At 49.9% G+C, this 14765-nt stretch overlaps 1 protein-coding gene across 4 annotated transcripts; it reads left to right on the top strand.

The window, feature by feature from the left end:
* Nucleotides 1-2693: 2693 nt before the first annotated feature.
* ZBTB14 (zinc finger and BTB domain containing 14) lies at nt 2694-10400 on the top strand. Of its 4 annotated transcripts, none has more exons than XM_024984465.2 (3): nt 2694-2913; nt 5448-5531; nt 6912-10400. In XM_024984465.2, exons 2-3 carry the CDS (start codon nt 5529-5531, stop codon nt 8256-8258), a joined length of 1350 nt encoding a protein of 449 aa, XP_024840233.1. In that variant the 5' UTR covers nt 2694-2913; nt 5448-5528; the 3' UTR covers nt 8259-10400. The 4 variants fall into 4 exon arrangements, with proteins under 4 accessions (XP_024840233.1, XP_024840230.1, XP_024840232.1 ...); XM_024984462.2 differs by having other exon boundaries at nt 5264-5531; XM_024984464.2 differs by lacking the exon at nt 2694-2913 and adding an exon at nt 3930-4961.
* The last annotated feature ends 4365 nt before the right edge of the window (nt 10401-14765 follow it).

Below are 14765 nucleotides of genomic sequence, written 5' to 3'. Positions count from 1 at the left end.
AGACCAGAGATCAAACCCATGTCCCCTGCATTGGCAGGCAGATTCTTAACTAGACCACCAGGGAGGTCCCCGCCTTACAAGCAGGTTCCAATTAGGAGGCAGCCATGAGCACCCTAGGGGGAGGAACAGTGTGTTCCCAGCATAGTTGTTGGCTTGAGAGTCCCACAGAGTGACAGCATTTGGAGCAGGAGAGGCAGAAGACTTCCTTCAAGGGCCTCAGATCTGTGAGTTTCAGAAAGCTCCTGAGCCCACATCAACCCCACAGCGTGTCCTTGTAACTCCCCACAGTACTGTGTGAGTCGTCACTTACCTGTCAGCCCGTATTTATGGAGGGCCTAAGGGATGCTGGGTGGCACCGAGGTAAGGCTGCTGTGTAAGGCGAGGTGCCGGGTCTGGGTCAAGCCCTTCCTTTGTAGCTTCCCCTCCTCCCTCCTCCAGCCCACGGAATTTCCTCTTTCGTTTACACTCACCCCATGATTCCCATGGAGCAAGGGACAGTCGGTCAGAGCCCAGGCGATGAGCACAAAAAAGCAAATGAAAAAGAGGAATAATTCATACAAAATCAAGATGTCAAGGATCTGTCACTTGAGAACTGCATTCTGCTGCTCAACAACTCTTCTGAGCCATTTTAATTGGATCAGATTAGCCAAATCCTGAAAGACTTTACCTAGCCATATGCCAAGAGACAGTCTTTACATAGTAGATAGGTAACCAATATATGCAGAATGAGTATATAAAGCTATGCAATTAAGCGGTATGCAGGGAGTGTTTGCATCGAACGATGAACCGTAACTAAGAGAGCTATGCCCACACACTGCTCTATGAAATGACAGCTTTATCGCTTGATAACATACTCCTATGATATACTGCTATTATTATCCCCCTATAAAAACACAGACAAGATTGAAATATAACCTTAAAAGCTTTGGGAAATCCCATGGACAGAGAAGCCTGGTGGGCTACAGTCTGGGGTTGCAAAGGACACCACTTAGCGACTAAACAAACATATAAGAATAATCAGGCCCAGCCTGGCATCAGAGGGGACGTGGGCCACCTAGGGATGAAGTGTGGGCCTGACCCCTGATGGTTCTGGTTCTGTTCTTGCCACTGAAACCCACTAAACAGACAGACTTGGCAGGTCACTTAACACCATCGTGCTAGTATTTGAGCTAATCACTTAATTGAGCATTACTCCATATAATCCTCACAATTTCCTGCTCTTATCAGAGAACAAGAAGTGAGGTTTAGGGAAGCTAAATCATATACCCACTATTTGAGCTGAGTATGTCTGACTTTAGAACTGGTCTATTCTACCTCGCTTCATTCAGTAGACCCTCAGGCTTTTGTGAACATCAAAAAGGATGTGTATAAAAAGCACTTTTGGAAACGTTGAAACCGACATCAGTTAGTACTACAAATCACCTCGGGACGAACAGAATTTCTTTGGAATTTAACACAATCATAATATAATTTCTTCAAGGTGTATTATGGACCCGTTACAAGCGTTAATTTTTGTAATTATCGCACAAGCCCACAAGGATGGTCCTGCTCTAATTTTTAGATGTGAAATACGAATGTTTTGGCGAAACGCTGTTAAAACAAGTGTGATAAAGCTGCACAAGTGACGCGAGGGAGCCGCGGCGGCGTCCAGCTTCCTGTGCGTAGATGAGCAGAAAACGGGGAAGCGGGAGGGACTCGCCAGGACCGTCACCGCATGGGAGCGATGATGCTCCCACAGCACAGGAGTCGTTACTCTGCTCAACAGGGATGTAGGAACGGCGCTGAGTTATCAGAGTTCTCCGAGGAAGCTGCAATAGAACCCGAACCCAGGGGCTCCACCGCCAGGGATGGGCTATTCGGCCTCCAGCCCCGAGACTTTTCCTTGCGAGTTTCCGGGGAGATGCGGCAGCGTGGGCGCGTCCCTGACTGGCTCCCGAGCTTTGGGGCTGTTGGGTATGCGTGTGTGTATGATCCCTTGCCTCCCTGGGATCGGGATCGCCCCTTACAGTCCAAATGAAAAGCTGTCACCTTTGCATCTCTTCTACAAACGCTTACTGAGCTCCTATAACTCGCCCATAGACAAAATGCGGCGGCGATGCCCGCTAAGACCCAACGCCCGCGAGCGCGCGTCTCGCAGTCTCCGGCGAGCGCGGAAGACAGGGTGCCCGGAACGCCCGTCCGGAACTCGCGGGCGAGCCCCGCAGCCGCGGCGCCCGGCCTGCGCGCGCCCGAGGGCGGCACTGCCCACGCACATGCACACGCACGGGAGCGCCGGGCTCCCGCGTCCCCGGTGCCGCGCCGGCGCCGGCGCAGGGCGCGGGCGGGAGCTCGGGAGTCCGAGCGGGAGGCGGGAGCGGCAGGCGGGGCGGGTGCCCGAGAGCGGCGCTCGTGCATTCGCTCCTCCGCTCTTAAGCTCCGCCCCGGTCCCGCCCACCCCCTTCTCCCGCGCGCGGGCTCCGCGCGCCCCAACCCGCGCGCGTGCGCGCGCGTGCGCAGGCCAGGGCCCTCCGGGGGCGGCCCCGTAGACTCCAACGAAAGCGTCTCAAGGTCCCGGATTAACCCTTTCCCCGCTTGCCCATTTAGAGGCCCGGTCGTGTTCCGTGCCTGCGCAAGCCGGCGGCGCGCCTTCCCCCTGGCCCGCACCGCGCATGCACGGGAAGGGGGGGTGCCGGTGGGGGTGTTCGCGGCCGGCTAGACATTCTGTGCTCGTGCAGGAGGAGGGCTGCTACCATCAGGGACGTGCACGATTTCCCCCCCACCCCGCCCCCTCCCCAAACTCCAAAAAAAAAAAAAAAATCCAAAACACACTGCCACCCACCGTGCCCCCGCGCCCCGCGTCCATCCCGTCCCCGGCCTGCGTGCAGCGAGCGCGGGGAGCCCACGGCGAGTGTCTGTGGCTGTGCCAGGCTGCAGGTAAGCGCGGGCCGGGGGTGCGGAAGGGGCCCGGGCCGGCCGCGAGGCGGGCGCGGGGGCGGCGGGCGCGGCGGGGCTGCCCGGAAGAAGCGCGTTCTCGCCGCGCTCGGGGGCACCCGTCAGCTCCAGGAGGTGCGGGCGGCCCCGGCGGCGCGGCGCGAGCGGGGCCGGGCGTGGGGCCGGGGCGCTCCGGGGGCCGCGCAGGCCGGCGAGCGGGCTCGGGCAGCGGCCAGGCGGCGACGGTGGCTGCCCCGCGCGCGCGCTCGCCGAGCCTCGGCGGCGGAGTTTATGGCCGCCCCCGCTCGCACCGCCGCAGTGCACCGCGGTGGGGGTGGGGACGGCCCGGAGCCCGGCGCCGAGCGCGGCCCGCCGGGCGCCGCCCCTCCGCGCCGCGGGCCCCGCCGCGCCGCCCCCCAGCAGCCCGCGGAGGAGGGGGCCAGGACCCCCGCGCTCGCACTCCCGGGAGCGCCCGCGGAGCTCGGGAAGCCGGCCGCGCGCCGCCCCCGCCCCCGGCCGCGGGAGGGCGGGGGAGGGCCCGGCGCGAGCCGGCCGGGGAGTGCGCGGGGCGCGAGCTCCGGGCTCGCGGGCGGAGCGGGGCGCGGCGCGGCGCGTCGCGGGGCTGCGGAGCCCGGCCGCACGCCCGCTCCCGATCCCCGCCGCCGGGGCCGCCGTGGGTCCTCCCTCTCGCGCTCGGAGTCGCGGCCCTAGCCCGCGCCGAAGAGCCCGATTCTAAAAGGGAAAACGGCTGGTGCTCCGCCCGGCTTTCCGGGCGGGAGCTTTTGTTCGGGAAGGAATGCCAGCCGCTGGATCCCGTCCCCCACCTCCCGGGCCGAGCTGGATGGGAGCGAGGCTCGGAGAGGTTCCGGAGGCTGCCCGGGTCCTGCGCTCGGTTCCCTGCTGCCTTCCCATCCAGAAGCGGCGAGCTCTCGACCGGGAAGTGGTGCCGCCGCCATTGTCGCGGCGGCCCCGGGGTCGGGGAGGCGGCCGGCTGGTCGCCGCGGCTTCTGTAGGTTCGGCTTAGCGGGGGCCCCCGCGCCGGCGCTTTGGAGAAGCGACATGCAGGGGCAGCTTCGTCCAGGAGGTGTGGTTGGAGCGGCATCTTGCCCTCCACCTGTAGGGATACTGGCAACGGGGATCTTCCCGTTTGACTCACCTGAACTTAGCAATGGGAACATCTCAACAGAGGGGGAAAATGGAGATATGGAGAGATAGAGTGGGACCAAATAACACATAGGCTTAAAAAAAAAAAATCTAAGTACGTTGCCATGGGTACTGTACGCCTCTCCTGTACCTGGTCCATGCACCTTTATCCCACAAGCTCCAGAGAGAGCGACTATAGGAAGTAACCTGGTAGGAAGGCTGCCTTCCCTTGGGGGTGGCCTCAGGCTAGGGTGCACCCTTAGAAATCATTCTGCCCAGTCGTCGCACTTGGCAAGTAAGAAAACAACCTGCCACTTTAGGCAGCTTTATGATGTTTTTGCTTTTCTGTAGAGGGTTTTCAGGACTCTGGTTCTGCCATTCTCAAGTTTGTGTGGTCACCGTTCAGTAGAGAAGGCTTGATGTTTTTCAGAATGTTGGTCTGTAAAATGGAGTTTAAACTGGAAAAAATAAAGAATCCTTTGAGCTTCCCTGTAGGGATAGAGGCAGACACACCTGGAGTTATCTAGTGCAAGCTTCAAAACCAGAGTGATTTAAGTAACTATATACTGCATCATCGGAGAAGGCAATGTCACCCCACTCCCGTAGTCTTGCCTGGAAAATCCCATGGATGGAGGACCCTGGAAGGCTACAGTCCATGGGGTCGCTGAGGGTCAGACACGACTGAGGGACTTCACTTTCCACTTCCATGCATTGGAGAAGGAAATGGGAGCCACTCCAGTGTTCTTGCCTGGAGAATCCCAGGGACGAGGGAGCCTGGTGGGCTGCCGTCTATGGGGTTGCACAGAGTCGGACACAACTGAAGCGACTTAGCAACAGCAGCATACTACATCATACGGAAGAGTGGATAGAAGTAAACAGCTACTGTTCCCTCTCCCCCACTGTTAACTGTTGAGTATATGTACTTTTCTTAACTTTGTCTATATTTATCGATGTAAAAAATATATAGTCTATGTTTATATAAGCCAAGCAGAAAAAAATTTGGAAGGCTATGTATCCAGCAGGAAATGGTAGGGGAACGAGGTACTTACCAGCTTTCACTTTATCTGTGCATCCTTGCACATATAGACAGAGGCTTAGTGAGGGGAACTCCCTTAGTGGTTCCCCAGCCCGTCCTTCCCATTCCCGTTGCACACCCCCTCCAGGCTGCCAGTACTCCAGCCCTTACCTTTTCTCCTTCATATCTGTTCAGAGCTGAACCCGACGCTGCCAGCCACCCTCCTCTTTGTTCCCAACCTGAAAATGGGTACAGGTGCCAGTGACAGGACAAAAAAGGAAAGTTTCTTTTTAAAAATCAATTTTTGAAAACATTCTTGTTTACAACTGGGGATAGGGAAAGAGCCAACTTCACTCTTGTATGTCCTTTTCTCTTGTAGGACTGGCGTGCCCCTGATCAGAGTTATTCTGATCCGAAGATTTTGGTGTTTAAAGCATTAAGATAATAGCCTGAGTTGTTCATGGTAACTATGACTTTGCATATTAAGTCTTTAGAATCTTATTGGTGTCAGCTTTAAAATGTCTCTCAGTTATGTACTAGCATTCTTTAGGGGGCTAGGTATTTTCCTCATACTTATGCTTGGTTGAATAAAAGAAAAGCAAGGTTTTTGAAAAGAAACACCTAGGACACATTAGTTTAAAAAAGATCACTCCTTTAACACGTGGCAGATGTCTTCTGTGCCAGTTCTCCATTTCTTTTTCTCATAAAACCCCCAGCGCACTTGTCAAGTGCATCCAGGTCTGATGACACTTTGATCTGGATGACAGATAGACTGGCATCCAGGGGGAATGAAGCTGCTTGTCACTGTCTTCCCAAATGTCATCTGATTCTCTGAGGGTCCTATTAAACCTTGCCCCTTGTTCAGAAGTGGCCCAACACTGGTGTGAAGACTAGAGGACAACCCTGAATGGAGTGTTCTGGAAATGATTCCCCTCCCTGGGTCTGCAGGAGTGATCTGTCTCTTGCGTCAAGGAAGCAGAACCTCGAGAGCTGCTAGTTATTGTACTGAGTCTTCCTCGGCATGAAATTAGACACAGCAGACGGCACTGGCGGATACTTGCCAAACGGTTTTCTTAAACCTTGAAGCTGAGTTGTCATTATTACCTCTAGTTATCAGGAAGCACTGGTTTTGGAGCTAGAGTGTCTGGATTTGCTAGAGAAGGCAATGGCAACCCACTGCAGTACTCTTGCCTGGAAAATCCCATGGACGGAGGGGCCTGGTGGGCTGCAGTTCATGGGGTCGCTACGAGTCGGACACAACTGATCGACTTCACTTTCACTTTTCACTTCCATGCATTGGAGAAGGAGATGGCAACCCACTCCAGTGTTCTTGCCTGGAGAATCCCAGGGACGAGGGAGCCTGGTGGGCTTCCGTCTGTGGGGTCGCACAGAGTCGGACATGACTGAAGCGACTTAGCAGCAGCAGCAGAGCCCTGACGGTCCACTAAATAGTTAGAATATTGGGCAGGTTCCTCAGTTTATTGGTAAAGTGGGGTAATAACAATGCCTATCTCTCAAGGTCATTTGATCAGTGCCTTTGTGAAAACATGAAAAGTGCGTAGCACAATGCCAGGCAGGTATTGCGTGCCCAGTAGGAGTTGTTGTTATTATGAGTAAGCATACGCTGAGTACGGTGAAGATAAGTAGAAGGAACAGTGTGGAAATCCCTAAATTTGGATCTGTCTTTTCTCCTCCTATTCTTGAACCCGTCCTGACAGTGACTTTCTGAAGTTGTTAGGGACTGGAAAGTGGTCAGAAAATGAAATCTCCCTGAAATTTTTATATGGAAAAGTAGTGTCCATAATGACCAAAATTCTTTTTCTTTATAAACATTTTCTTGTAGGAGTTTTTCATCAGTATGTCTGAAACCATTAAATATAATGACGATGATCATAAAACTCTGTTTCTGAAAACACTCAACGAGCAACGCTTGGAAGGAGAATTTTGCGACATCGCGATCGTGGTCGAGGATGTGAAGTTCCGAGCGCACAGGTGCGTTCTTGCTGCCTGCAGCACCTACTTTAAAAAGCTTTTCAAGAAACTGGAGGTAGATAGTTCCTCAGTAATAGAAATAGATTTCCTCCGTTCCGATATATTTGAAGAGGTCCTGAATTACATGTACACGGCAAAGATCTCCGTGAAAAAAGAAGATGTTAACTTAATGATGTCATCCGGTCAGATTCTCGGCATCCGGTTCCTGGATAAACTCTGCTCTCAGAAGCGGGACGTGTCCAGCCCGGACGAAAACAACGGTCAGTCGAAAAGCAAGTACTGCCTGAAGATCAACCGCCCCATTGGGGATGCTGCCGACCCTCAGGATGATGACGTGGAGGAAATCGGAGACCAGGACGACAGCCCCTCGGATGACACGGTAGAAGGCACCCCCCCGAGTCAGGAGGACGGGAAGTCGCCCACGACGACGCTCAGGGTGCAGGAGGCCATCCTGAAAGAGCTGGGCAGCGAGGAGGTACGGAAGGTCAACTGCTACGGCCAGGAGGTAGAGTCCATGGAGACCCCCGAGTCCAAGGACCTGGGGTCCCAGACCCCTCAGGCCTTAGCATTTAACGATGGGATGAGCGAAGTGAAGGATGAGCAGACCCCAGGCTGGACCACGGCGGCCAGCGACATGAAGTTCGAGTATCTGCTGTACGGGCACCACCGGGAGCAGATTGCCTGCCAGGCGTGCGGGAAGACGTTTTCAGACGAGGGTCGGCTGAGGAAGCACGAGAAGCTGCACACGGCCGACCGGCCCTTCGTGTGCGAGATGTGCACCAAGGGCTTCACCACGCAGGCCCATCTGAAGGAGCACCTGAAGATCCACACGGGCTACAAGCCCTACAGCTGCGAGGTGTGTGGCAAGTCGTTCATCCGCGCCCCGGACTTGAAGAAGCACGAGCGGGTGCACAGCAACGAGCGGCCCTTCGCCTGCCATATGTGCGACAAGGCCTTCAAGCACAAGTCCCACCTCAAGGACCACGAGCGCCGTCACCGCGGCGAGAAGCCCTTTGTGTGCGGCTCCTGCACCAAGGCCTTCGCCAAGGCGTCCGACCTGAAGCGGCACGAGAACAACATGCACAGCGAGCGCAAGCAGGTCACCCCTAGCGCCATGCAGAGCGAGACCGAGCAGCTGCAGGCGGCGGCCATGGCTGCGGAGGCCGAGCAGCAGCTGGAGACCATCGCCTGCAGCTAGAGGTGGGGGACCGGGATGCGCACGCGCGCCAGGGATGCTCAGCATCCTTTATCCGCATCCCGCATCCCGAGCCATGAACGCCAGCCGCCACGTTTCGTTGGAAACTTACTGAGAACTTGTACTCGCTGGACATAAGGCAGTGCTTGGTTGGGTGTTTCGAAAACTTTGCAAGGAAATAACCGTTCCTTGCTTCTGACCAAACTGTTTCACTGTCCCGTCTGGTGTGTTGTATTAATGTTGCCAGTAAGCACCCGGCCCCCGCCCGCCCCCCCACCTTTTTTTTTATGATTTCTGATTTTAATTTGAGAACTCCTGGGCCCAGTTCAGAAGTGAGAGACTTCTGTCCCTTTTTAAAAGTTCCCCTCTCCGCCTGCTGCACCAGGAAGAGCACCGCACAGAGTGATAATTGAGTGGACTGATTTCCTGACCATCACCGTTCTGTGTGACTTACAGGTCACAGCGACATTTTTAAGAACTTTAGTAAAAGTACTCGTGTAGACGCAGGAAATACGGGTGGGTGGTTGACCAAGAACCCTGCGTGCACAGATAGGAAAACAAGTTCCGGAAATGCAAAATGGTGTCAGATTTATATATTTGGTTTGTTAATTTTCTATCACTGTTTTTCATGGTTTTTGTGGACAAATAATGGTTGCTTTGCTGAAGTGTTTCTTCATCCTTTTTGATTGCCCGCACGTGCCCCTAAAGATGTCACATGACCTGAAGGCATGTCAGTCGTTTGAGGGCTGAGTTTTTTCACTCTTGTTTGGGGTATTGCTACTCTGCAGCTGATGGGGTTTATGGGCTGACCAGTGCTGAGAGGGTTAGAAAAGGAAGTGTAGGAACCTGGCTCTCAGAGACAAGGTTTGCATATTTGCAACAAGTCCAAGATTTCCTAGATCAAAATAATTCCTGATTTTGAAATTGGATTTTTGTTTAGGATCAAAATTAGGCCAAGAACAGGTATACCTCTTCGGGTACGTTTGTGTAACTTAAAGAGTGTCATCAAGCTTTTGGGCTCTCGGCATCACGTGATTATCCATAAAGAAGATGCAGTGTCCTTCCTGAAATCATTATGTTTAAAATCTTTTACCTGTGTAAATAGTACAGAAGCGTTGGTCTTATGTATCTCAAGTACAAATAGACAGCTGCACTTTTTTTGCACATGGGATTAACGATATCTCCATCAGCAACAAACATCAGTCTGTTTTTAACCAATATTAAAGATTGTCAGACCAAATGTTTATGTTCTTGAAGTATATTTCATCACTGATTAAAGTTTTAAGTGGAAGATGATTGCCTTTTCATAGCCGTAAACTGAATTATAAGTGCTGTTCCAATTCTGGTGTACGAATTCCTAAAGAATGTATTTCTTTAGGAATACATTGAAATACCAACAATAGTTTGAATTATGTTCTGTAATAAAAAATTAGTTCTTTTAGAATGTACCATTTTCAAAAAATGTTGATTTTTAAAATTTATTTTTGGTTGCTAGGGTTTTTTTTTCTTAAGATACATTAAAGTAATTTCATTTCCTAGCTTGTTGCATTAACACCTGTAATTATTATTGTGAGAGAAAGTTTATTTTTTAAACTGGTGTATATGTTATGCCCATGATTGTAGGATGAAGATGTTACCTTTTTAAGAATCTTATTTATTGGTAAATGTTTAGTTTAAAACTAATTTAATTTCTTTTCTTAAATGTTGTTTATTTTCTCCTAAAAGCAGTTGTGTCGCTGTATTTATATGCTCTTCATAGAAGGGGAACCGATTGCTGTTCCTAGACTGTTTTAACCAAAGCAAAGGAAAAGTATTTAACATCTTGTGGATGGCTACTTCAGCAAATCATACCTGGGGCCTTTGTTTTTGTATATAAAAGAAAATATACTTCTGTCATTCCTGTTTTTGTTTTTTTCCTAGCAGCCTGTCACACACCCAGGTTTCTACCCAAGTGCATTTTCTATACTGTCTTCATCTTGGTTATACAGAGTTGCAAGTTCCCCATGTAGCATTGACCTTCACTGAAACCACATAATCACAGTGGTGTCCCCAAAAGAAAGCGCTTTCAGCACTTTATTTGCATCGTGTAAATATGTGTCATTGGTCCTATTTTGCATGAGAAATATATTTGTGTTGTGATTTCCACCACCAGTGCTGGGTTCATCTGTGTTTAGGGTGCATGTTTTTGTTGTGTTCTGGGCAGCGAGGTTGTGACATGGCAGCTCTCCTGTCTCCTGGTCATGAAGCCTGCCTCTCTCCCACCTAGCTGGCTATAGTGTCCTGTGGATGATGAAGCCCTCGTGTCCAGCAGTTCTAGGGTACCTCCCTGCACAGCGAGTTACTTCTGAAACATGCTTACGCTGAATCTGCCTTGTGAGAAGGAAGGAAATGCCAATGTCAACGTTCAGTTCAGTTCAGTGGCTCAGTCGTGTCCGACTCTTTGCGACCCCATGAATCGTAGCACGCCAGGCCTCCCTGTCCATCACCAACTCCCGGAGTTCACTCAGACTCACGTCCATCGAGTCAGTGATGCCATCCAGCCATCTCATCCTCTGTCGTCCCCTTCTCCTCCTGCCCCCAATCCCTCCCAGCATCAGAGTCTTTTCCAATGAGTCAACTCTTCGCATGAGGTGGCCAAAGTAGTGCAGTTTCAGCTTTAGCATCATTCCCTCCAAAGAAATCCCAGGGCTGATCTTCAGAATGGACTGGTTGGATCTCCTTGCAGTCCAAGGGACTCTCAAGAGTCTTCTCCAACACCACAGTTCAAAAGCATCAATTCTTCGGCGTTCAGCTTTTTTCACAGTCCAACTCTCACATCCATACATGACCACAGGAAAAACCATAGCCTTGACTAGACGGACCTTTGTTGGCAAAGTAATGTCTCTGCTTTTGAATATGCTATCTAGGTTGGTCATAACTTTCCTTCCAAGGAGTAAGTGTCTTTTAATTTCATGGCTGCAGTCACCATCTGTAGTGATTTTGGAGCCCAGAAAAATAAAGTCTGACACTGTTTCCACTGTTTCCCCATCTATTTGCCATGAAGTGATGGGACCGGATGCCATGGTCTTCGTTTTGTGAATGTTGAGCTTTAAGCCAACTTTTTCACTCTCCATTTTCACTTTCATCAAGAGGCTTTTGAGTTCCTCTTCACTTTCTGCCATAAGGGTGGTGTCATCTGCATATCTGAGGTTATTGATATTTCTCCCGGCAATCTTGATTCCAGCTTGTGTTTCTTCCAGTCCAGCGTTTCTCATGATGTACTCTGCATATAAGTTAAATAAGCAGGGTGACAATATATAGCCTTGATGTACACCTTTTCCTATTTGGAAATGTCCAGTTCTAACTGTTGCTTCCTGACCTGCATATAGGTTTCTCAAGAGGCAGGTCAGGTGGTCTGGTATTCCCATCTCTTTCAGAATTTTCCACAGTTTATTGTGATCCACACAGTCAAAGGCTTTGGCATAGTCAATAAAGCAGAGATAGATGTTTTTCTGGAACTCTCTTGCTTTCTTCATGATCCAGTGGATATTGGCAATTTGATCTCTGGTTCCTCTGCCCTTTCTAAAACCAGCTTGAACATCAGGAAGTTCACGGTTCACGTATTGCTGAAGCCTGGCTTTTGAGCATTACTTTACTAGCATGTGAGATGAGTGCAATTGTGTGGTAGTTTGAGCATTCTTTGGCATTGCCTTTCTTTGGGATTGGAATGAAAACTGACCTTTTCCAGTCCTGTGGCCACTGCTGAGTTTTCCAAATTTTTTGGCATATTGAGTGCAGCACTTTCACAGCATCATCATTCAGGATTTGAAATAGTTCAACTGGAATTCCATCACCTCCACTAGCTTTGTTTGTAGTGATACTTTCTAAGGCCCACTTGACTTCACGTTCCAGGATGTCTGGCTCTAGGTCAGTGATCACACCATCATGATTATCTGGGTCGTGAAGATCTTTTTTGTACAGTTCTTCTGTGTATTCTTGCCACCTCTTCTTAATATCTTCTGCTTCTGTTAGGTCCATACCATTTCTGTCCTTTATCGAGCCCATCTTTGCATGAAACGTCCCCTTGGTATCTCTAATTTTCTTTAAGAGATCTCTAGTCTTTCCCATTCTGTTGTTTTCCTCTATTTCTTTGCATTGATCACTGAGGAAGGCTTTCTTATCTCTTCTTGCTATTCTTTGGAAGTCTGCATTCAGATGCTTATATCTTTCCCTTTCTCCTTTGCTTTTTGCTTCTCTTCTTTTCACAGCTATGAACTATGGAATGAGGTTCGTGACGTTATACAGGATACAGGGATCAAGACCATCCCTGTGGAAAAGAAAGAAATGTCAACTTTACTACTTTGTATTTCCAAGTATTAGAATGAAAATATAGATGATACTTTAATATTTTTTTAAGATACATTTTAATTCTTTTGAAGTTCTCATGTTCATGCTCACTCTGCTACCCCACCAGGCTCCTCTGTCCATGGTATTTCCCAGGCAAGAATCCTGGGTGGGTTGCCGTTGCCTCCTCCTGCGGATCTTCCCAACCCAGGGATCAAACCTGCATCTCCTTTGTCTCCTGCATTGCAGGTGGACTGTTTACCAGCTAAGGCATCAAGGAAGCCCTTTGAAGCTCTAATAGTATCGTTAAAGAATCACTTTTTATTTATTTATTTATTTTTAAAGCCCACAAAGCATCCAAGTGTCTGCCTGGTTCTAGCCTGGCAACTCAGAATTGGAGCCGCATTTGGGGTACATCCCTGGTGGTTTTTCTGATGGCCCCTAGCATTGGGTGGGTATGCTGCTGCTTTACAGCAGTATCAGACGTCATTTAATTTAAAAAAATGCTGTTTGTTGTTTTGATTGCCCTCTGAGGTTTGGTGCCTTTTAGCAAGGTATAAAACAAATGGGACCATTTGGCTAGACTGAGAGCTTGGGACACCATTGATCTGAGATGATCCCTACTGATAGGTGTGCAGAATGTAAAATGAAGATAGCAGCTTCCCATGCACATTGTTGGGGATATGAATGTTATAATAGGATTATGTCCCATGGGGAAACTCCCATGGAACTGATGCCAGGGAAGTCAGTCAAGATGGGGTCCTTGGCTTCCTGTGGCTGGTGGACTTCACTGTGCATCATACAAGAAGTGTGTTACCACTTCTTTTTGAGTCCTGTGATCAGGGTCGCCAGTCTGAAAGTGGGGTGTTTTGTGTTCATTTGTAGCTTACTGACACTCAAACAGTCCTGCTTCTGCTACTGCTAAGTCACTTCAGTCGTGTCCAACTCTGTGTGACCCTAGGGACGGCAGCCCACCAGGCTCCCCCATCCCTGGGATTCTCCAGGCAAGAACACTGGAGTGGGTTGCCATTTCCTTCTCCAATGCATGAAAGTGAAAAGTGAAAGTGAAGTCGCTCAGTCGTGTCTGACTCTTAGCGACCCCATGGACTGCAGCCTACCAGGCTCCTCCATCCATGGGATTTTCCAGGCAAGAGTACTGGAGTGGGGTGCCATTGCCTTCTCTGCAAACAGTCCTACTGGGCAGTAAATACGGTAAGACTTGCCTTGCTGATGTGACAGCTTCCTTCTTTCATTTGGGGGCATGATTGTAAGTATCAGTTCCTGAGTCTACCTTTCACTTGTGGAGCAGATGCAGGGTTCTCTGTCCACTGTTAGAATTACTTTTTCATTATATGAAAACCATCTACTTTTTTTTTTTTTTCTATTTGTTCAAAGAGAATGTCTACAAACATTGGTGGTAGTTGGTGGTAGCTTTTATGCCAACTTGCATGGCTTCGGTAATGATTGAGGAAGGGAATTTTAGTCTGAAATGTAGGTAATCTGCCTTCTCATTAAATTGATCACAAATTCAGAATTGTTAGAAATCACAGAGGTCACTATCAAGTCAGGATGATAGTAACAAATTCCTCCTATTCTGTTGTGGGGAGAAGCAGTGGTGGTGTTTATGATGAAAGTGATTGATTTTGGTTGATGTAGTTTCCAACTTCATGGATTATGTTGTGTAAGGTTATCTATAACTTAGTCATACAGTCATACAGTCATTGTGTATGCATACTCAGTCATGCCAACTCTGCAACTCCATGGACTGTAGCTCACCAGACTCCTGAGTCCATGGGATTCTCCAGGCAAGAATACTGGTTTAAGTTGCTGTGCCCTCCTCCAGAGGATCTTCCCGACACAGGGATCAAACCTGTGTTTCCTGCATTAGGTCAGTTCTTTACGCTGAGCCACTGGGGAGGCCCAACAGTCTTTGTGTGCTGTGCTGAGTCGCTCAGTTGTGTCCGACTCTTTGCAACCCCATGGACTGTGGCCCTCCAGGCTCCTTTATCCATGGGGATTCTCCAGGCAAGAATATGAGAGTGGATTGCCATTCCCAACTCCAGGAACTCAAGTCTTTGGGAACCTAGAATTCATTTTCCCAAGTAGTGGTGTTAGTGGTGATTAGTTCCCCCAGCAGATGTAAAAGCCTTTTGTGTAAGTGGAAATGAACTAGTTTAACAGAACTTC

The sequence above is a fragment of the Bos taurus genome, chromosome 24, assembly GCF_002263795.3.
Source record: "Bos taurus isolate L1 Dominette 01449 registration number 42190680 breed Hereford chromosome 24, ARS-UCD2.0, whole genome shotgun sequence".
Classification (NCBI taxonomy): Eukaryota; Metazoa; Chordata; class Mammalia; order Artiodactyla; family Bovidae; genus Bos; species Bos taurus.
Note: the sequence above shows the minus strand (reverse complement) of the source record. Positions and strands in the feature narration are given on the sequence as shown.